This window comes from Alexandromys fortis, unplaced genomic scaffold, assembly GCF_014885135.2.
Source record: "Alexandromys fortis isolate MF-2015 unplaced genomic scaffold, M_Fortis_MF-2015_v1.1 scaffold_58, whole genome shotgun sequence".
Lineage (NCBI taxonomy): Eukaryota > Metazoa > Chordata > Mammalia > Rodentia > Cricetidae > Alexandromys > Alexandromys fortis.
Genome location: NW_026067940.1, coordinates 8757493 through 8779973, shown reverse-complemented (window position 1 = coordinate 8779973; position 22481 = coordinate 8757493). Strand labels below are relative to the sequence as shown.

General features: G+C 40.4%; 1 protein-coding gene across 1 annotated transcript in view; it reads left to right on the top strand.

Annotated features, from left to right (window-relative positions):
• The window catches only part of Thsd7b (thrombospondin type 1 domain containing 7B), an 863852-nt gene that overhangs the window by 768164 nt on the left and 73207 nt on the right, over window positions 1-22481 (top strand). Inside the window, exons 16-17 of the mRNA XM_050147880.1 lie at window positions 7080-7213; window positions 14005-14155. Coding sequence (XP_050003837.1) covers window positions 7080-7213; window positions 14005-14155 — 285 coding nt within the window. The remainder of the gene's footprint in view (window positions 1-7079; window positions 7214-14004; window positions 14156-22481) is intronic.

Genomic DNA, 22481 nt, shown 5'->3' with positions numbered 1-22481 from the left:
AGACTACATGATAAAACCCAGTTTAAAAAGAAAATCATTGATTTAGGCCAAAAAGAAGAGTGAACACCAAAGGGGAGGAAGAAAAGAGAAAGAAAAGGAAAATGGCATTGGAGCTTCTCAGGAAAAAAAAAAAAAAAAGCTTCCATTATGCCTTTCACCAAAATCTAAACAGTATTGCAAATTTAGGATTCAGCCTTCTTGATAGTCAGTTTCTTGTTTATGTAAAAGGGTAGCAGGTCCTTGTCTCTTTGAGTTTGACAAGGTTGGGTGATCCTTACATAATAAGGTAAAAACAACTAAAGCTTAAAGGAGCGAATGGCTGCGCTGGAGTGTGGATGTGGCTGTCTGAGAGTTCCGCTCCCGACACTCCTTCCCATTTGCACTGTCTGCTAAGCTTGGTCCATGAGGACTTTCTGCTTTCAGCTCGGTTTGGAAAATTCCTGATGAGGGATGAGCTAATTCAAATGCAAAGGGGCTCTGAAGTTAAATTAAAATTTCATTAATCACAACAGTCTCGTATCTTTTGACAAGAGATGATACTAACACGGCTCAGATGACATTGTTCCGTTAAAGTGTACATAAGTTTGGTGAATTCCTCCTCAGACTCACAAAACCTAGTTGGAAATGGCGGGAAGACAGGGACTACAGCCACCAACTATTTTTTTTTAATAAACATCTTACTGATCAATGTGTTCATCAATAGATTTTTAGATAATGCTCATTTAGCATTGTAAGGATCATTTTTAATATCAAAACTGAAAATATATGATGCATACGTAAAGCCAGTGGCGTCTCTTAGCTAGCCTGGTGTGATGGCATTCTGAGGATGCCATGCAGATAAAGAAGTTAGAGTATTAAAATGCCTGGGAAGTAGAGGGAGTCCAGACTCAGGTCAGCACTTGAACTAAACTGACAATTGCCAACACTTTGGAGTACTGTTCCCTTTACCTAGAAAGAATCTCCAGAGAAAACCAACTCCAATTTCTCCGAGAGAAACCCCAGCACAAAATCAGAGGCAGGATGACTTGCCTGTAGGTACAAATTTGAAAACATTTATGGATATTCTCTTCAGTCTACCATTTTAATTAAAATAACTTCAGCCACTCTAAAGACATATGTCTGCTCTTGCTTCAGGTTCAGACATTGGGGTTTTTAAAAGATATTCTGGCTGTTTGAAATTGTTAAAGGAGCCTCCATACCCAAAGTTTAAGAATAAATTACTTTTGCAATTTTTCTATTATAATTTTCTATATAAAGAAACAAACTTTATCTGATAGACAACTTCAAACACTTACTTTATGGTTTTCCTTTTGTAGGAATTTTAAACTATAGTTATCTCTCAATATCCTCAAGGGACTGTCTGCAGAAACCAAAGTCTGTATGTTCAGGTGCATTATGCTAATAGCAAAGTATTAGCATATTGGCTTTGCATTTTCTAATGTATACTTTAAGTCAACTCTAGATTATATATCATACTAATACAATATAAAGGATATTGAAATAGTGGTTTTATTATTTAGGAAGTAATGATAATGGAAAAAGTCTTACAGGTGCAATATTTTGCTTTTGAGCACTCATGGTTTGTGATTGGTTGCGTCTGTCGCCGGAAAATACAAAGATGGACCCCCAGCAGCATCAGCACCACTGAAGAAGCAGGCAGTAATCTGAAGATTTAAAGCTAAAATGCCCTAGAGAGGCTCACAGCTTGAAAACCCTCATTGGTGGAGGTTCTGGGAGGCTCTGGTGAGCAGTAGTTCTCAACCTTCCTAATGCTGCAACCCTTTACTACAGATCTCATACAATTATTCCCAATGGAACTTTATAACTGTAATTTTGCTACTGTATGAATCTGTGTTTTCTGGTGGTTTTAGGCAACATTGCGACCCACAGGTTGAGAACCACTGCTATAGTACTTTTTAGTGCATAGAGCCTTGCTGAAGGAAGTCACTCACAGGATGGTGAGAAAGGCCTTCAGCTTTTGCAGCATTCCCATGACTCTGTTCTACGCTCTGCTTCCTGTCCAGTGACCAGATACTGCTGTGATACAATGGTCTTTTATCCTAAATGCTGATTGGTCAATAGCCAGGCAGGAAGTAGAGGCAGGGCAAGGAGAATTCTGGGAAGAGGGAAGTTTCAGTCTGCAGTTGAGACCCAGCTTGAGAGGAAGCAAGATGTGACTGCCATGCCGATAAAGGTACCAAGCCACGTGTTTAACACAGACAAGAATTATGGACTAATATAAGTTATAAGATTTAATAAGAAGCCTGAGATACTAGGCCAATCAGTTTATAATTAATGTAGACCTCTATGTGTTTCTTTGGGACTTAACAGCTGCAGGATAGAAAACCTCAGTCAGCAAGATACCACCAGCCCTATCTCCTGTTGCCACAGCCTCAAGCAAGGTCTTCCCTGCCATGGCTGACTGTAACTCCAAGTATGAGCCAACATAAAATGTTTCCCCTTACATTGCTGACCACTAGGTATTTGATTGCAGCTACAACAATGTCACTAATATAAGTCATCTCTTGGTGGCTGGTGAATCGCTGCACCACACTGAGCAGACAATGCACACAGACATCTGCAGAGTGGAACTCTCAGAGAGCCGCATTCACAGTCCAGCTCAGACATTTCCTTCTTCAAGATATAGTTGCTTTAATCCACATGTAAGCATCACAGCAACCTTGCCAAACTCAAATAATTCCAATGGTGAAGGCTTCAGGCAGAGTATCTGACACATGAGATTATTGTGGTACCTTTGCTGCTGCTGCTGCTGCTGCTGCTGGCACAATTGTACAGGATGTGGGCACAGCTACACAGATTACATTGTGCATGATCGCACACAAGCCAGACTAATGACACTAGAAACAAAAGCTTTTGGAGTAATGTGATACTTTAAAGTCAGGATGGGAAAGAGTGAAAATTATTAACAAAATTGTAAAAGGTTCGTATTTGGTAAGCTAAGGGAGGGAATCTGCATAGAGAAAATGTGGTAGCCATGGAGAAGACAGAGAGACAACCTAGACAGAGCAATCTAGAAGGAACATTCTTAGCATTATTTAGTGACCTAGGACTCAGGACTTCATAAGAGGTAGTTTCATATTCTTTGGTAAATTCTTCATAGCATTTGGGATAGAAGGAAGCACACTGTGCTAAAGCTCTCAGTTCTCCTAGAGACCATCTCATCTCATTTTAGTAGGACAGAGCCTGGCTTTGACTTGTCAAGGTCCTTGGTCTTAAATGGGCCTCTGAACAGATTTTAAAATTGTGCTAAGTATCCAGTGTTGAGGCTGAAAGCCTTGGGGCTGATGGATTCTACCGAAGTCCTCACTGGCAGCTTCACTTCAAGATTTATTGCAACAGCCCACCCGAAGCTGTGAATACATCCATCACCCTTCCTTCTTCCATTCCATCTCTGTTCTTCCCTCCCTTCCTCTCTCCATCCTTTCCTTCCTCCCTCTACACTTATTAAGAGTTTTTCCATGCAGTTATTTGTTGTTTGGGGGCCTTTAACTCTAAGACTGTGATATACAATAAAAACAACTCCCAAGCCCCACCGAGACCCTGCTACCAAGCTTGGGCCAAGGAGGTCCATCTAGCTGGAAAGGTATTGCTGAAAGCACTGCTTAATTAAATGGATCCATTGCAGCAAGAACAGGTTTATTTCATGAATATTAAAAGACTGACTCGGTGAATGAGTTTATGATATGAATCTAGAGCTGGCAAAATTATATAAACCCAGGTCCCCAGCGAAGACATAATAAATAGGACTCATTTCTTTGAGAATGAACTGGCGCCTCTCTCAGAGGATTTAGAGTTCTCAGCAATGTAGTTAGCATCTATGGCCTATTAAAAGCTGTTATTTTCCCCTAATTTGTGCCATTTAGAAATGATTTTCATTTAACTTTCCCACGGCTCATTTCTCTCCTGCAGAACATTTTCATATGATTCTCTGATAAAGTCCATGTGGTAGCAGATTTCCTTATAAAGCTATAATAATAAAATCCTCACCAACCAAACAGCAACACACAGCAGTCAGAGTGAAAAGACGACAGGGAGAAATCAGAACCTAGAGAGTTCATCTTTATTCTTGAAATTTCTGTTGCATTCCTGCCTAATGTGGGTGGTTTTTAACCTCCCAGGGTGGTGGAGGTGGGGAATCCTAGCCCAAAGAATAAGGACGTTATGAGACAAAGCTCATGGCTCTCGGTCACAACAGCTCTTCAGGAAAAGGCAGTTTTCTCCTTTGTTTTGCATTATATTGTCCTTAGTAAAATACTCTTGCTACCATAGAATGGGCTGCACTGGCAGAATTAAATGAAAGGAGTTTTGCAAACTGGGTACCTTCAAAAATATGTTTTGGTTTTTCTAAGACTCATTCAGATCCCCCTTCACCCCATATTTTGTGAAAGAAAATCCTCCAAAACAGCCTTTTCCTGCCAAACACTGACAAGTCTCTCTGTCTCTCTCTCTTTCTCTTTCTCTCTCTAGCAAATACATATGTAAAGAGCATAAATTGTGGGTGTTTTTTTAGTGTGCTCTTTCAGTGTTATTTAAGGCCCAAATTATACAGATTGTTAATAGAACCACAGTGAAAAAATACTAAGATGCTGAGCAAAGAAGAGAAAATCATAGACAGAGTAAAGTTGCTGCTATTCTTGTGTTTCCTCCCCAGCCAAGCACACTGTGGCCCTAACTACCACGCTGGGCTGGAGTTTGTGGACACTGACAACATAGGCTGTAGAGATGGAGGTGTTAAATTTACTTTGGCCTTGAGGGGAGGACAGGCTTGCATCAATAAGAATGTAAAACATAAACAGGATTAAAATAGGGACCATGATCCAGGAAGATAGCTCATCAGTACAGTACCTGGTCAGTCTAGACAAAACTGTGGATTTAATCTTCAACACTAAAACTTAAAAAAAAAAAAAAACACGGAATGTACATTGGAGAAGGGAAAACAGCAAGTAAGACTGGGGAATGTCTTTGGAGAGCTGCTGGGTTTTATACCCTTAACCAGGAAGATGGCTCTTCATCTTCCTCCACAGACTTCTCTGCATCTTACAGTAGTCTGTTCTGTCACTGTGGGTAGCGTCTCAGACCACCAGAGAATAGCGAATAAGGACAGAAAACCCATGCATGCCGAGGCAGGTGTATGCATCCGAGCAGTTTTTCATTTTCCTTCTGATCTTGGGGCTTACATGGGTGGGAGCATGGTATAGAAATGTAAGCTCTTCCCGGTATTGACAGCTTAAGAAAACTGGGTGTGTTACCCAAGGGATTTCCCACCCATTTCCTACTCAGCTTAGCTTTTAAAATTAATTTTCATCTATTTCTTAGTTGCCTGTAGGAATGCCTTGTACCTTCTTGTGTTTCATATTAAAAGGCTTATGAAAATACATATTAGCATGCATTAAAGGATATAGACAGATAACACATAAATTCAAAGAAAGCCCCATTCTTCTGGTGTGCCTGGGTCAGATAAATCCTTGGTTGTTAGTTGAGTATCTGTCTGATAGAAGAATCTTGCCTTTTTGTTTTGGGAGATTTTCCTCTTCCCTCTGCTGTCCTGTGAGAATGGGAACAGACTTTTCTCAGTTGTAAGTAGCTGCCTCCTTATTCTACTGCAGGAAAACTTCCGACCCGGCCACTCCATTTTCGTCAGTTTCCATAGCACGAAGGGATTTTGTCATTCATTACTTAATTCCTCCCCTTCTCCACATCCGTTTCCCCTTCTGTCTTTCTTTCACCTTTGATTTTGCCCATACATGTTCCTCACCCTGAGTTCTCCTTTTCCTTGTGCTGGGGCTAAATAGAATTCCATGGTTAAAAATAGTTCCTGGCATTGTGATTCAGAAGAACTAGTGTCTCCAATCACTTTGTGTGATTTCAGTGAGCATGCTGGCAGAGTCCCGATCTTCCTCTGATTGTCCCATTACCCTGCGCTTCTCCTTGTATTCAGTGGGAACTCACAGGCTGTGTTTCTACTTGGATGTCTCCGCCCAATCTTCACCTACAATTTTATGGAATTAGAAAGGAGGCCAGGGGGGATACTAATATTTAACTCTTGTTTAAAAGGGAAAGTTTAATTACATCTTTGGTAAGAGAGTGCGTCCCTCCTTTTCACTCTGCCTCCTCCAGAGTCATCTCTGTGAGTCAGAGGGTTTCCTTTTCCCTTGCCTCTAAGAGAAGCCTGCAGCTGTAATGAGAAGCAAGGAATGTTCAGTGTACCTTCAAAGAGCCCTCAGTTGCCTGGAATATACTGCAATCCCTTCAGGAAAGGCTTACCATGGCGAATGCATAGGAAAGAGCAGTCCAGTTCAGTGTCCTCGTTGCTTTACTTTTAATCATGCAATTATAAATATCCTTAGTAAGCATGTCAGATGAGTAACTGGTTGGCAGTATCTATCTTGTAGAGTGTGAGTGTGTGTGTGTGTGTGTGTGTGTGTGTGTGTGTGTGTGTGAAAGAGAGAGAGAGAGAGAGAGAGAGAAAGCACATTCATTTCAGTTATGCTCTGAAACCATGCTACAGATAACTACATTCCTATGAAGCCACAATGCTCAGAAGGCTGAATGATTGCCTGTTAGCATTGATCATTTGGAGGCAAAGAAAGAAAAGAATTTTCTAGTGTAAATAATACCACTTTTCTTATGCATTCTAACCCCCCCCATACTCAAGAGCAGATTTGCCTTATGTGTATTCATTTCAACTGACGTGTTAAATTACATATGGGGTTGCAGCTGCAGCACAGCATCTAGTTAAGAGCTGGCGTCTCACAGGCATGTACAAGTTCTTAGAGGAAGAGGAATGATAATGGAATGCCTTCTCCTGGCACGGGGATGGCCGTCCTTTGTTCTTGTTTGTGAAGGCATACCATCCGACTTCAGTTGATTTCCTTGTGTGCTTCTTTGGGCAGCTCACGAGATTCAGAGAACTCAGATATGTCTTCCTTTGGGGGGTGGAATTTGGGTAATGGGCCACATTGTCATTTCCCGGGTTATATTGAGCAGGCATTACTAAAGGATTTTGTATGACTTGGATGGTTCCACATGTTTTTTCCTTTCTTTCCTGCTCTTGACAGGTTCATGAGGCAGTCCCATGTTACAGTGAGTGTGATCAATATTCCTGGGTTGCAGAACACTGGTCTCCATGCAAAATCAACAATGAGCTGAGATCGCCCCGCTGTGGAAGAGGAACACAATCTAGAAGAATCAGGTGTGTGACGATGAGGAGAGAGAGCATTTGTGTTCTTCATAAAAACACCGGTGTTGCTATCTAGATACCTGATGATATCCATTCTGTGTCCTCTGACTGTGCGCAACTTTGAGACTCCATGGAAGCAAGTACATCTCTCCTACCTATGACCAGTGGGAAGGCCTCTGCAGCCCGCCAACCACAGTCTTTACTATTTCCTAATTATTCTGGTGGCAGTCCACTGCAAGGAACAGATCGGTGCCCTTCCATTAGCTCCCAGCCATCACTGCTAACAAATCAAGAGGCTCTCACTGCTTTGCCATGGCTTATTTCAGTGCTGTGGTTAGCATATTTGGTGGCTTTTAGTCTATTTGGGGATGCCATTACATCACACTGAAAAGGTTAACTTAAACCTTCCATAATTGGCCCCAAACACTAAAAGTCAATAAAAATCTATGGGTAATATTTATACATTGTAACATTAAAAATCATATCTATAAAATAATTATAAATTCTGGATCACTCTGAAGAAGAGTTTCAAAGGATTTTGACATAAAGCTCTGCAAACAAAAACATCTTTTTACCAGAGTTTGCCAAGTTGGTACATTTAGAAATAACTTGTAACCAAACAGCAGCAGCCTTCAGAACAAAGCATAATAGCAATGAGATGTTACAGTTGGACAAGCAAAAGCTAAAGTATTGATACACAACCGTATGTAAAATAAGAAGAAAGACTAGTTTCATCATTTACCCATCTGAATAGCACAGGGCATTAATTTTTCAGATGTAGCAAACCCCACTGCGAAAGAATAGACTATACTGGAGTCAGGTAGCTGTCTGTTAAGATGACCATCAGCTGGAAGCCTGTTGCTAAGGTATATCTTACTTACTTGTGTTGACTGTGACCTTGGAAAAGCTTCATCATTCAGTAATTCACCCAAGAGTCATCACTTCTCAGTTACAATGTTTCAAAATCCCAGGAAGGCACGGCAAAAGCAACAGCTAATGGCAGAATTATAAAGGCGTTTCTCAGGATTCCAAGCAAAAGCTAGCAGAGAACTCACTTCCCTTTCCTTGGGTCCACTGCTATTTTGCTCCACCGTCTGTCTGGCTCGGGTTCTAGCAGTCTTTGGGCTTTAACTATTGCTTTGTCGGAACCTCTGTCTTGTATCATACATGACTGTGAAAAGCGACTGACCAAGCAGGTTTATAATGTAAGCTGACACATCTTCTTGCACTTCCTTCCTGCTCAGGTCTCTTTGCAATTTTAAAAGGAAATCTCAGGGAAGACAGAAAGCATCAAGAGAACCAATTGTTACTGACAGAACTGTTTGATGCTCTGATGGAGGAAAACACAGGCAACTAAGCTCCTTGCAGCTCGGCTCATACATATGCTGCCTGATACAGTAAAAATAAATGCATAAAAATGCAACTAACAGATGTTCCTATGTGGCATACCAATTTTACCCCTCCACAAATCCATCTGTCAAAACGCTAACCCCTAGTATTCACACTGCAATGGAGATAAATGAGATCAGGTACTTAGAGGAAAATGAGGCAGTGTATCTGCACTAGTCTGATGTGAATGTGTCTACCTGAGCAGAGGAGATTGGGGAGCTGAGTATGGTTGCATATTTAGGAGATAGAAGTTTGAGGCTACATAATGCTCTCTCTATAATGCAAAATAAGGCACTAAGAGGGAAATAAGGACACAGAATCATGCATAGGAAAGTCCATAGACACTGGAGGAAAGAAAGCAACTTGCTAACAGTTTGCTCTCAGATGTCTAGATTTTACAATGAGAAGGAAATACATCTGTATGGCCTGTGCTACCTTCTCATGATGTATTTCTGTTTGATATGGTGGCCCTAACTGACCAGCATATGCTCACTGTTAATGTCACATACAAAGTGTGAACCAAATTTTCCAGGCACCTTGGACTACAAACTGTTATTGATCTTAATAAGACATGGTTACAATGAGTGAAACATATTATCTCTTCCCTTTCTTACAACCTCAGTGCTAGAATACTGCTTTACTTTTCGTTCATGGCTGTGATAACTCTAAGCTCAAGCCGTGTTTATGATTATTTGCTACCTATGTCCCAGCCATGGTTCTGGGTATAGGAAATAAAATAGTGAACAAGGAATATCTGTTTCCTCAAGGAAAAATGAAACTGACAAAAATAACCACAAATAAATATAAAATGTAGTGACTTGTCTTTGAAATGTCAAGAATAAAACCAAAGTGGGTTTGTAGTTGTAGAGGTCCTGTTTTAGAGAGGTTGGTCAACAAAGTGAAGTTTGGGCAGGAACCTGAATGTAATGACAGAGCTGCCTGGGTGTGAAAGAGAATCCCCAAGAAAACAAGTGCTTCCTGTCTTGATGGGAGGATAACCAGATGTCCCATTGCCTGGCACTAGTGTGACAACCATGTTGCACTCTTAAGTAAGGCAAAGTCAGGACATCATTCTGACTTTGAAGGCATGAAGCTATGAAAGGTTTCAGGTAGAGGGGAGGTTGCATTTACACTTGTCTAAAAGAACCTACCTAGGGAAGTACAGAGAAGGTTCTGAAGGGGACAGAAAGATGGAAGCAAAGACTTCCAGAAGAAAGAGGCTCTAAGTTGAATTTGGTTTAATAAAATTAAAGCTGCTGAGAATGTCAACTTTGTAATAAATTTCAGTGCTACGAAACATCGAAGATGATGCTTAAATGGCCATAAAATGGGAAAGAAGGAAAGATAATGATTATTAACTGGCCTGATCCACAGAAGGAATGGTAGTGCCATTTGTTGAATTGAGAAATGTGAGAATCAGGCTTGACACAAAAACAAGTTAGCTTTCCAACCTGATAAATTTGAGATATGATATTAGCTTTTCCACTGATCTATTATAGGCTGCATTCAGAGGAGAGATTAAGGTTATAAATTTCACTGCCATTAGCTTGTAAAGTCAATATATGCTGATAATGTTTTGAGCCCTGGGTAACTCTAACACTTGTAAGTTAGAAAAATTCAAAGAGAATGTTTCTAAAACTGATACTGAGAAATATCCAAGGGAACAAGAAGAAAACGAACAAAGTAAGAAGGCAAGCAGGAGATTTTTTTTTTATTTTTAAAGAAAGATGCAGTAGTCAATTGTCTCCAGTGCCACTGAGCTCCCTGAGATAAGCAGTGACCCCTGAACTTGGCGGTGGGGAGTCGCTGAGCGATTCTGATAAGAGGGCGATCTGCAATCACAATAGAGGCATGACTAAAGGGGTTCAAGACAGAACAGTTGATGAGAGACAAGGCAGGAAGTGTTGACAGCCAACACAAAAAAACCGCCTCAAAGCAGTTGTGCAGCTTTTGAGTGAAGTGAGTGATTGCTGATGGGGAGATGGGCAAGAAAATTGATGGCGTGGGATATATAATCGATTACTGTGTTTCATCCAGGAACACCTTCGGTTTCGGTCTTCTTAAGTTTTTACTTGTGGACTGCTCAGAATCGCTAGAAATACTTCTTCTTCAATCATGAATAAAATAGATAATTCTAATAGCCAGTATTCCGGGAGCACAGTGAAAGGATTCTAGCTTGACAGAGAGAATGGGAGCCCCTCAAAGACGTCTGCATTCCAATTCCTGGGGTGTGATATGTGTTTTATGAGAAGGATAGCTGTCAAGCATGATTATGGTAAAGACCTTGCAGTGGGACAACAGTTCCAAGCTGTCTTGGTGGGCATAGTTTGTTCATCAGAGACTTTGAAACGGTAGAGGAGGTGAGAAAGAAGACATGGCAACAGAAGGACAATATGAAGAAGTGTGAGAATTCTGCTTTTAGGGGGAGAAAGTGCCCCCAGAGGAAAGACAATGGCCTTTGGAGCCTGAGAAATGAAAGAAAGATCTCTAGTGCAACCCCTGAATCTACACTCAGGCACTGGGATATCTATTCTGTTTGCCTATTCTCTTCAGTCATAAGACGATAACTTTCTATTGATTAAACTATTGAGTTAGTGGTGTTATTATTTTTAGGAGGTAGATATCTGCTGAAATTCCTGATGAAGTATAAGGTCCTTCAGTGTGCTGAGAGGTCCTAATCTAAGGGCATTTGGGAACTTCTCTAGATAGTAAACCTTCAGTTACTCGAGTAGAGAGGAGAGGGACAATCACCAGATTGTGCGTTACACAGGGCCTCTGAGGGGCTAGATACCCATGGCACACATTTTCACAACCCTGCTAGTGTTTGACCCCATCTTCACCACAACACCCCATCCCCTACAAATTATAGAATTTTCTGTGGGAGGTTTCTGTAATATAAATGTAGTTATTTTCATTATTGCCTCCTAAAGGCTTACTATTCAATATGAACCATCTAATTTGTGGCAAATACTTGGTATCTGGTGTCCAGTAGTTGGAAAATATGCCTTTCTGCACCCCGTTACTATGAACACATTTTGTTCCCCGGGGTCTCCAAGAGTAGAGAGAAAAGAAGTGGAACGTGTAGCTACAGCATAATGGGATTCTTCTTATCTCCATCATTAATTATGTTTTGGTAAGCAATTCCTTTATTACTGCTTTTGTGGCATATTGGAAGTGAACAGAAAGCATGCCCATGCCCGCTGGCTATCGTTTGCTAGAGGTCTTGTCTTTCTAAGTGAATTAGAAGAAGGTCGGTTCACAATAAGAAGAAACTCCAGAAAGCAAGTAGAATACACTTTCTAGCTTCCTCGGGTTGTCCTGTGAAAGACTCTGAAGCCATTCTAAGGGCCCTCCTTCTCCTATGGGCTCTTAGCTCAGAAGAAATGGAAAGTTAGAGATGACTTTGTGCCAGGCCTCCCCCCATGCAGACATTACTTACTCTTCCTTCTACCCACCATGCTCTGTGACTCTCCTGAATAGAATCTTTAGATTTTTATTGCTTCACTCATACAGCTTGTTTCATTTTCCACACCATTTCCTATAGATTTTTTCTATTTTAATGTATTAAAAGAAACTCTGTTCGTGAAAGCATATTTGGGGAGGAGGGGGCACCACAGGGCTTCAGAACATCACTCTTAGAATGGATTGAGTACCTTGGTACCTGGCAGTATTAGACCAGCAAATGCCTTTTGTCTGGTCTATCTATCTCTGGCTGACCTCAAACAGCCCCAAAGTCACAATCTTCACGCCTCATATCTTAAGTCTTGGGATATTAAGTGTGCACTACCATCTGGATATTGCTGTCATTTTTATCTTCACATTTATTGCTATCACTAGAACAAAACACTCACAAATATAGCAACTATGTCTAATTTTCTTCCGGTTTTGTACCTCAGTAACTAGATTCTTATACCATCATAACCCTCAGAATTCTTTATTAAATAAGGCAGGCCATACTTCTAATCCTCAGTACTTGAGACATAAAGCTGTGGTCATTAGAAGTTCAAAGGCTGTCCTGAAATACATAAGACCTTGACTCAAAAAAAAGTTGACTGAATCAGTAAATATTGACAATAAATAATTTCTGACATCTATCAAACAAACCTGGCTTATAGAATATGTATCTTTAGTATTTGGAGACAGGGTAAATTTAAAATGAATTTCTAAGATACAAATACAGAAAAATGGCAATATTATGGAAATATGGCTGGGTAAGTTTTCATGACATTACTGCACTAATACAACCAAAGCCAAAAGTGAAAAACAAAATATTTCTAAGATTGCCTATGCCCCTGTTAGTCACTAACCATTCTTTTAAGGGTAACCATTATGATGATGCCACAAATTAGTGTTGCTTCACATTAAAAATCTATATGAAAGAATTATCATAGAGTATAGAGACTGTGTGTGGCACAGCATATCTGTGCCACCCATGCCCTTATGTGTACCAAAAAGTCCGTGCATTCTCACCCTTTATTGGAGTCAATGCAATTTAGAACAGTAGGTACAGCTGTTATATAGTATTGAAGGGTTGAACTATTCCTGGCTTGGTTGTGTATGAATACTACCACTGCAAGCATATCCAGATTGTGGGTTGTTTAGTGTGAGCTTAACACATTTCTGTTTGTCTGCCAGGTTATGTGGAGTAGAAACTTTCAACCAGTTTTGTTACACACTTTCCAACCAGCAGAATGAGCTGATTTATACACCACTGACACATCTGCTATGTCCATGTATTTTACTACACCATTTTGGATACAATGCTGTGATTTAGATATGATTGAATTCTCATTGTGTGTACCCAGAATATGATGACAGACGTCATTATGTGTACTTTATCTCAAAGTCGATGTTGAGGCTATGTTGGCCACACAGGTGTAATCTATATCCTTGGGCTTTTGTGGGCCATGACATTGTTTGCACATTACCCTTTGACTGTGATGGCCACATCCCATATAGACATGCAAAACTCAAATACCTTTATTAATGACTGATTATTTTCACATTATTTTCTTATCCCCTACAGCATGTGATATAAATATGGAGATGGTTTAGGGACTTTGAGAAAGGTTTACAAGAGCCACGGGAAGTATGAATGTTCTATCTTAAACCAAGTCATCTACTCCATATTTGGAGAAGGAAACTTACAAGATTTGTAGAAATAGAAGGAATATGCACTTGGTGCTGGACCTTTATGTTTATACTCTACATCTTTGGAGAATGGGCACTAGACAAGACAGCCACTACCTGTGACATTTCTCAATTCTTTTACTTGCTGTATCAAGAGTTCCTTATTGAGTTCTCACTCAATAAAAGATCACTGGATGAAGGAGATCAGGCTATTGGTTTGGTTTTCCTCTTTCATCTCCTGGTCCTAATTTACATGTATTTATCGTTATCTCCACCACCCACAGGTGTGTGAATACTGCGGACAGTGAAGGAGGGGCAGTGGACAGGAGGCTGTGCAACCAGGAAGATGCTCCCCCAGAAACCCAGGCCTGTTCCCTGCTCTGTCCGAGCGAGTGTGTCATGTCTGAGTGGGGAACATGGAGCAACTGCCCACAGGTAATTTCCTTTGCTGATGCCCGAGTCTTCCTCTGTTTCCTTCTCTGTGTCCTCTATAAATGTACATAATGCATTTTCACAGCTCTCCTCTAGAGACATGGGAAAAGAAGAGTTCCCAGGAATCCTCCCATATCTGGAATAGAAAGAAAAACAAATGAAAAATTACAAAAGAGAATGAGAAATTTAAAATATCATTGCCTCTTCCAAGGCATTTATGTTGAGACTATGAACAAAGAAAATAGCCTGTAATGATCATGCTGGGAATCAACTGTGCACCATTTTTAAGGGGTCTTCTCTAGCACCGAATAACTCTCATTATAATGTCTTGGTTCTGTTCCATTTTCATCCAGGAAGTATCAATTTCCTTCTTGGAGTTCAACCCCACTGTGCAAGGCCGCTTCTGTGCATGACTCTGTTTTTGCCTTTTGCTGTTTTCCTAAAGATGAGGCATTTTTTTCCTATGTCACTGCTTCTTCCAGAGCTGGAAAAAAAATTAGGCAAACTATTTGCTTTATTTTTCCTTTTTTTTTTTTGTAGAAAAATGGAAACATAGCAGCAATATGGAAACTACTAAATAGCATAAATGAAATAGTACTTCCATATGGTAAATTTTGATATTTTTAAGCTTGCATTTCTGTTTGGAGACAGGGAAAGAAAAACAAGGATGAGTTCCAAACATTGCAAAGAAAGAACTTGGATGCACCACATTAAATTTTCCTACTTGTAAGTATAGAACAATTAGAAAAATCTTGCTGTTATGATGGAAAGTATCTTTGAGATGAGCTAATAACTCACATTTGCATTTACTAATTATTGACTCCTTATTACTTATTGTAACCCCAGGGAGTTCTGATATGTATCATTTTTATCTGCTGAGTGAGTCTGAAGGCAGTGCAATACTGAGATGGCTCACCAGGAAGATACTCCTTTTAGTCTAGCTCTTCGTCTGTTTGTGCACAACTTAAATATGCTGAAAGTTTACATTTGAGGGCACAGGACTGTTATCTCTGGTCACATCAAAAATCTGCCTACTTAAGTTCGACTTGCTATAGGTGACTGTTTGGCTGGGAATTGGAACAAAGTTCTCCATTTAACAAGTGCTGATATAACAAGAATCTTTGTTGCATCTGAGGAAGCCAGAGCTTTGCTTTTTATACCATTAACCCACTTAATCTTGGGAGAATAAAGACCTACTTTGGCTGAACATTGTTCTTTCTTTAAAATGTAGTGTTTATTTTAACATCAAAGTGTTTTAACTCTGCATAACTTTTCTATGACAGGATGTGTATTTCCCACATTAAGATGGTCATTGACATGGTCTTTAGTTTTCTACATATGGAAGAATCAGCAGCCTGAAGAAGTTAAAGTAAATGTAGAAGTTATGACCTTCCTCGTTTGTTCTAATTTCCTCACAGAAGATTCCAGAAAGTTCTAGGTATCTGGCTATGAAAAGCCTGCTCTTGGGACAAAGCACTTGGTGACTGGGCTAAAGTGTTTGCTGCAGAAACAGTTCTGATGTTTGTCTGGCGTAGCAGTCTGCATTTGATCCCTTGGGAAAGCTATTGTTTTTAACGTTTTCCAAGTGTGGTCATTCTGTTTTTCAAGGGTTTAGAAAGTGGAGATGGAGAAAATACTTCAGCCTCCATTCATGCGTCTTAAAGATGATATAGACAATTGCTCGCTTGTCAATGTGAAATGTTCCTACCATCGCTTCTGTAGTGTTACATAATGATAGTAATAATAGCCTCGACAACAGCAATAATAACTGTGAGCAGTCTCATGCGACCCTCACTGTGATGAATGTATGTAACACTTTTTCAGAACAGCAGTGTTAAGAAGTTAGATGCTTGGTGGTGCCCTGACCACTGGGATGGTGCCTTCTCCCATCCACCACGCTAACCTCACAGTAAACAGAAACCGAATGGGAATGGTAATCAGGGCTCACAGTTGATTACTTCCCCATATCTAAGTATATTACACAGTTCTATCAAGTTGTGAGGTCTTCACATAGTACCCCAGCATCCTCAGAGCTAATCAGGCCAACGATGGAGAGGAGCGTGCAAAGACAGGAAGCCGGATCATTGTGCCTAAAGTTTAATTAACATTTTAACACACATTTCCTGAGGAAGAGGAAACCACATTTTATAATCACCCCCCATACCACATGTTGATTTAACAGGCTGTTCACTGTTATCTTATCAAATTCTCTTTTAATAACAGTGTAACATACATTCATGGAACAAATTCCTTATTTTTATTTCTTTTATTATTATTTATTTTTTCCATTAAAAAATTTACACTTTCTCCCCTCCTCCCATTCCCCTCCCGCTCCCCCACTCAGCTTCCTCCCTTTCTCTCCCTCCTTAAGAGAGGGCAAAAAACACTGCCCTGTGGGAAGTCCAAGGCCCTCCCAGCTAGATCCAGGCCTAGGAAGCTTTGCATCCAATTAGACTAGGGTCCCAAAAAGCCAGTACATGCAGTAGAAACAAGTCCTAGTACCTTTATCAATGGCTTCTCAGTCAGCCCCCGTTGTCAGCCACATTCAGAGAGTCGAGTTTGATTGCATGCTCATTCAGTCCTGGTCCAGCTGGATTTGGTGAGCTCCCATTAGAACAGGCACACTGTCTCAGTAGGTGAACCAACCCCTCGTGGTCCAGACTTCCTTGCTCATCTTCTCCCTCCATCTGCTCTTCAACTGGACCTTGGGAGCTCAGTCTGTTGCTCTGATGAGGGTCTCTGTCTCTATCTCCATCCACCACCAGATGAAGATTCTATGGTGATATTCAAGATATTCATCAGTGTGGTAGTGGGGCAAGGCCAGTTCTCTACTCTACTGCCCAAGGACCTAGCTGGGGACATCCCCGTGGACACCTGGAATCTCCTCTAGAGCCAAGTCTCTTGCCAACACTAAAATGTCTCCCTTAATGTAGATATCTTCTTCCCTGCTTCTATATCTTCTCTTTCTCCATCTCCACCTTCCCACTCCCCCAAGCTCTCTCCAGTCTTTCCTTTCTCCCTTCTCTCTCCCCCTCTCCCCTTCCCCTACCCCCACCTCCACCCTTACCCCCATCCCCATGCTCCAAACTTTTTCCCGGCAATCTTGTTTGCTTCCAATTTCCAGGAGGATCTATATATGATTTTCTTTGGGTTCACCTTGTTATTTGGCTTCTCTAGGCTTGTTAACTATAGGCTTAATGTCCTTTGTTTATGGCTAGAGTCCACTAATGAGTGAGTACATTCCATATTCATCTTTTTTGGGTCTGGGTTTTCTCACTCAGGATAGTGTTTTCTATTTCTATCCATTTGCATGCAAAATTCAAGATGTCATTATTTTTTTACTGCTGAGTAGTACTCTAATGTGTATATATTCCACACTTTCTTTATCCATTCTTCCATTGAGGGGCACCTAGGTTGTTTCCAGGTTCTGGCTATTACAAATAATGCTGCTATGAACATAGTTGAATAAATGCTTTTGTAGTATGATTGGACATCTCTTGGGTATATTCCTAAGAGTGGTATTGCTGGATCCTGAGGTAGATTGATTCCCAATTTCCTGAGAAACTGCCACACTGCTTTCCAAAGTGGTTGCACAAGTTTGCATTCCCACCAGCGATGGATGAGTGTTCCCGTTACTCCACATCCTTTCCAGCATAGGCTATCATTGGCGTTTTTGATTGTAGCCATTCTGACAGGTTTAAGATAGTATCATCTCTAAGTTGTTTTGGTTTGCATTTCCCTGATCACTAAGGAGGTTGAACATGACTTTGAGTGTCTTTTGGCCATTTGAACTTCGTCTGATGAGAATTCTCTTTTCAATTCAGTATCCCATTTTTTTAATTGGGTTAATTAGAATTTTCATGTCCAATTTCTTGAATTCTTTTAAAAAAGGCATCCTACTGAATGGGAGAAGATCTTTACCAACCTCACATCAGACAAAGGTTTGATCTCCAAAATGTATAAAGAACTTATTCTTATTTCTTTTTTCCATCCTACCAATATATAAATGACCTTTATGTGTCTTCAAGAATGATGGTGGCATGGCGATTAAACTTCTGCATTCCAGGATTCTTGTCAGAACACAAGGACAGTGGCAGCTATTGCTGCAGGGCATTTAGGCATGTATAAGATGAGAGTGTTTATAGTATGGTATTGATAGAAGAAGAGAAATAGAACAGAAGCCTATAGTTCATCCTTTATATTGATTGCAACATGGGTGGGAAACCAGAGGCCTACCATAGGATACATTTAAATTTTGTAGGAAATATCTCTTCCTCCACACAAGTAAATTCCTATTCAGTCTTACAAAAATAAAATAAAATTGAATAAAAGATATTTCTCTTCCAGAAATATGACTTGTTCTATTTAAATCAATGTCCCCCAAATAAGGCACTGGACAGTTAATCACTAGGCTACTAACCACCTTGCTCATTGCAAAACAGTTAGAGGGATAATGGAATGTATTAGAAATAGTGGGGAGGGCATTGGGAGCATGGTGGGAGGAAGAACTGGAGGCTGACCACGGGGTGAAGGAAACAAAAGCAGTTCAATGCAGACACTGAAGAAAATGGGACACACAGGTTTTACATTTTCATATGCTTGGGAGACTTGGTTGCCATGACATGACTGTATCTTTATTCATTATTCCAACTTGCTCACTTTTCTGCAATGCTTTAATTTGAAAATGATGCTTATTTGATTGTTAATAGAAGAACTTTCCTAACCAATAGTGTTGACTCTTGAAATGTATTTTGGCATCATTATTTTGTCTATGTTTTTCTTTTTAAAATATTTAAAACTATTTTTATTTTTTGAAATTTAATATAATTACAAAATTTCTCTTTTTCCATTTCTACCCTCCATCTCCCCCTCTTTCTTTCTCTCTCTTTTTTTTCTCTCTCTCCCTCCCTCCCTTGCTAGGGTTTTATTTTGGTAGTTATGTCTGTGAGACTTCTTTTGACATTTGTTGGACACTAAACCTCACAGCAAAAGTCCTGTCAGTCTGACTCTTGGAAACCTTTCCACCCATTCTTTATTATTATCTGTGAGCCTTGGTACAGGAGTTGTATTGTAGCTGTATCAGCTGGGGCTGGGCACCACACAGTTGCTTGTTCACTGTGGTTTGATCAGTTGTGGCTTCCTGTGATTCTCTCTGTCTGTTGTCCTGTGACATTTACTTGATGAGGGAGAAAAGTATTTTATGCCTTAAAAATAAATATATGCATATCTAAGTTTCTATAGTCAAACAATGCATATGTTTATACTTAGTCTTTTTTATTACACATTTTCCCTTTTAGCTAGTTCATTTTTCTTGTTTCCTCTCATCCTATATCCCTACTGAATATTCTTTTAATCCCATATTTTTAAAACTGGTTTATAAATGTCTGGTTTTTGTTTATCTTATATATTTGAATATAATGCACTATTCAGGTATAAATATATTTATTTATACTACCGATCTCTGCAGAAGTTTTAACTGTGAGATAATACAGATTTTCCTATTTATGGATGACTGCTCTTGGAAGCTTGCCAACTAATTATTGACATGAGAAAGCAAATGTCTTGGTGATGATTATCAACCTGAATCATTTTCTGCAGAAGCAAGACTGGAAACTTCCTTGAGAACTGTTTCTTAGGTTTAGCAAACCTGAGTGAATCTTGCCTGATTCCCCTCTAGCTGGGTACCAAAGTAGGACTGATGAAGGCACATATCCGGGAGTCCCCTCCCCTTAGCCAGTTGGAACCAGATGTGCTGAGAGCCTTGCTCTTAAGAGGTCCCGATCACCTGGGATGGATGTATGAAATCAGAGAAACAAAGAAAAGTCTGACCACCTTTTTCAAACAAGTGGCCCCAGATAGCCTGAGTCATTTATATTTAAATGGTTTTAATAGTTTGTGTGAACAGTTTTACAATCATATTTGTTTCTTTAATTTTTAACAACAATTACAATAATTGTCAGTTTGTTCTCTTATCTCCTCCCTTTCTGTCCCTCAACTTCCCGACCGGTAATCATTACCTACTTGATTTGTAGTCTTAATATTAGAAGCATAGGCAGAATAGCAAGCAACAAAGGGAGTTTTCCAACTAGGCACACCTACAGGTGGAACAGTGTGCTCAGAGGGCAACATTTGCCATTACATCATTATGCAAAGTGAAAGAGAATTTTAGCTCTAATCAAATCTAAACTCTCCCAATCAACTCAGCCAAGGCTGAATCACTACTTTCTCTATCTTATACTACTCTGTCTCCTGTAGGGGTTACACCAGGTTTCTTCCTGCCATCCTGTAAACTACATAACTAAAAGGCTTCTTCTAATAGTTGGCACTGCTTATTCCTTGTTCTCGTGCCCCTTTCCTCTCTGCTTCCTACAGCATTAGCTCCTACAGTATTGGCACAGGTATAGAACTGAGGGCATTGTGGGTTTCTATGATTCTGTTCTTAGGCTGTTCCCATTAAGTCTTGATATCATCTCTTCATTTGCATGACTCTTAGACTCCTGTGGTTAGAATCATTCTCTCCAGGACAATTATGCAAATATGTAATGTTGTGAACCACTGTGACTCTTTCAGACTTGTTACAAGGTGCCTTAGAAAGGCAGCATCCTAGTCTTGAGAATCTCGAATTCATGGTCACACTTGAAACATCAAAGACTTTAAGAGCTGAGTCAGACCCACTGTATATTTTAAACAACATCCCCTTTGGCTCACCCAGAGGAGAATCATGGGGGAAAGTTTTCCTAATGCAATAGCCATTTTCTCTAAGACTCTAAGAAGGTGAAACTAGAGACAGACAGCAACAATTTGTTTAAGGAAAACAAAGAGAACAGGTAACACATTTGCTGCTGGGAGCATGCTCAGAAATATACAACAAACTAGCCATTGACCTTGCCAAAAATTGATTAAATTCTTCCAGGCCTTGCTGAAAGGAGAACTTATTCATGCTGTTCTCAGGCCTTGTCTCCTGAAGAAGTCTTATGGCTCCCAGCACGGATGCTCACCAAAGAGTAGTTCACATGAAGACTCATAATCAAAGCCTGATGCCGGTGCACTGTCACCAGGACTGACGAGTGTCACAGGGGGAGGTTCGAAAAGAAACTGCACTGCCCTTAAGTGTAATGGAATCTGAATTTTATCACTGGCTTAATACACTGCTTAGTGCACCTCCTTTTACCCTCCCCTCTCTCTCTGCATAAGTGTGCCGTCCTCTAGTGAAAGCCGGTACAGAACATCGCCATTGTTCCTTCAGGCAGACTCTGCTTAGAAGACACAGAAACGGGTGCCCGTTTCCTGAGAACTGACCCATTTCTGTCATATTCACAGTGCTCGGGCATGACGTAGGGGGAAGTCTGCGAGCCCTGAGGTTTCATTGCAATGAATGGCACTTAGCACCACTTCTGCAAGCTGTGTTTCAGGCAGCAATTTGCCCCAATGTCTAGTGCTCCAAACACTTTCTCAGCCTCTCCTGACCATCTCTGGAGTACATGTATAAAGACCAAGATCCTCAAGCTGTCCAATATTTTCCTTTGACTGAGTGAGAGCCAGAGGGGAGTGTTGGTGATTTCCCATCATCTTAACTGTGGATTCTGGGTTCTGCTAACCTGCAATTGGTACTCAGCCAGAGAAGACAGTTCATCACTCCGGGGTTTGTGAAGGTGTGTTTTACCCCAGTGCCCTGAGGTCTAATATCACTTTTGAACCAGGCTGGTTTCCAGAGTCACTGAGGGAGCTTACTCACTTCATGCATTGGAGCAGAAAAACAAGAACCAAATTAAAACATTTTATAGTGACCCCTGGTTTGAAATTTAATATGACAGCTATAATTTTCTCTTAACACAGTCTGATCTCTTTGATTCTCAATATCATTAACTTGAAATACAGACAAGTGGTATATGCTCACGATTTTCTCTTTCTTTCCTCTCTATTTGCTGATCTCTCTCTGTCCTCCCTCCCTCTATCTCTCTCCCTCCCTCCCTCCCCTCCCCTCCTCTCCCCCTCTCTCTCTCTCTCTCTCTCTCTCTCTCTCTCTCTCTCTCTCTCTCTCTCTCTCTCTCTCTCTCTCTCTCTCTCTCTCTCTCTCTCCCGCTGGCATAGAGTTTAGATTTTTCTTGAATGAATACTTAGCATGAGCTGCAATGAGGATCAATGTAACTGTGTGGTAAACTGACACATTCTGACGCTGTTTCACAAGGTTCTTATAGCAAGGGCTTTAAAAGACAGTCCCTTCACTGAGAGCTCATTGCATTTTAAAATAGAGCATTTAGTTTTCTGAAAGTTATTTTAGTATCTGCATTGCATAATCAAAATGGAGCACTTTTGTGGTGTATTTAAG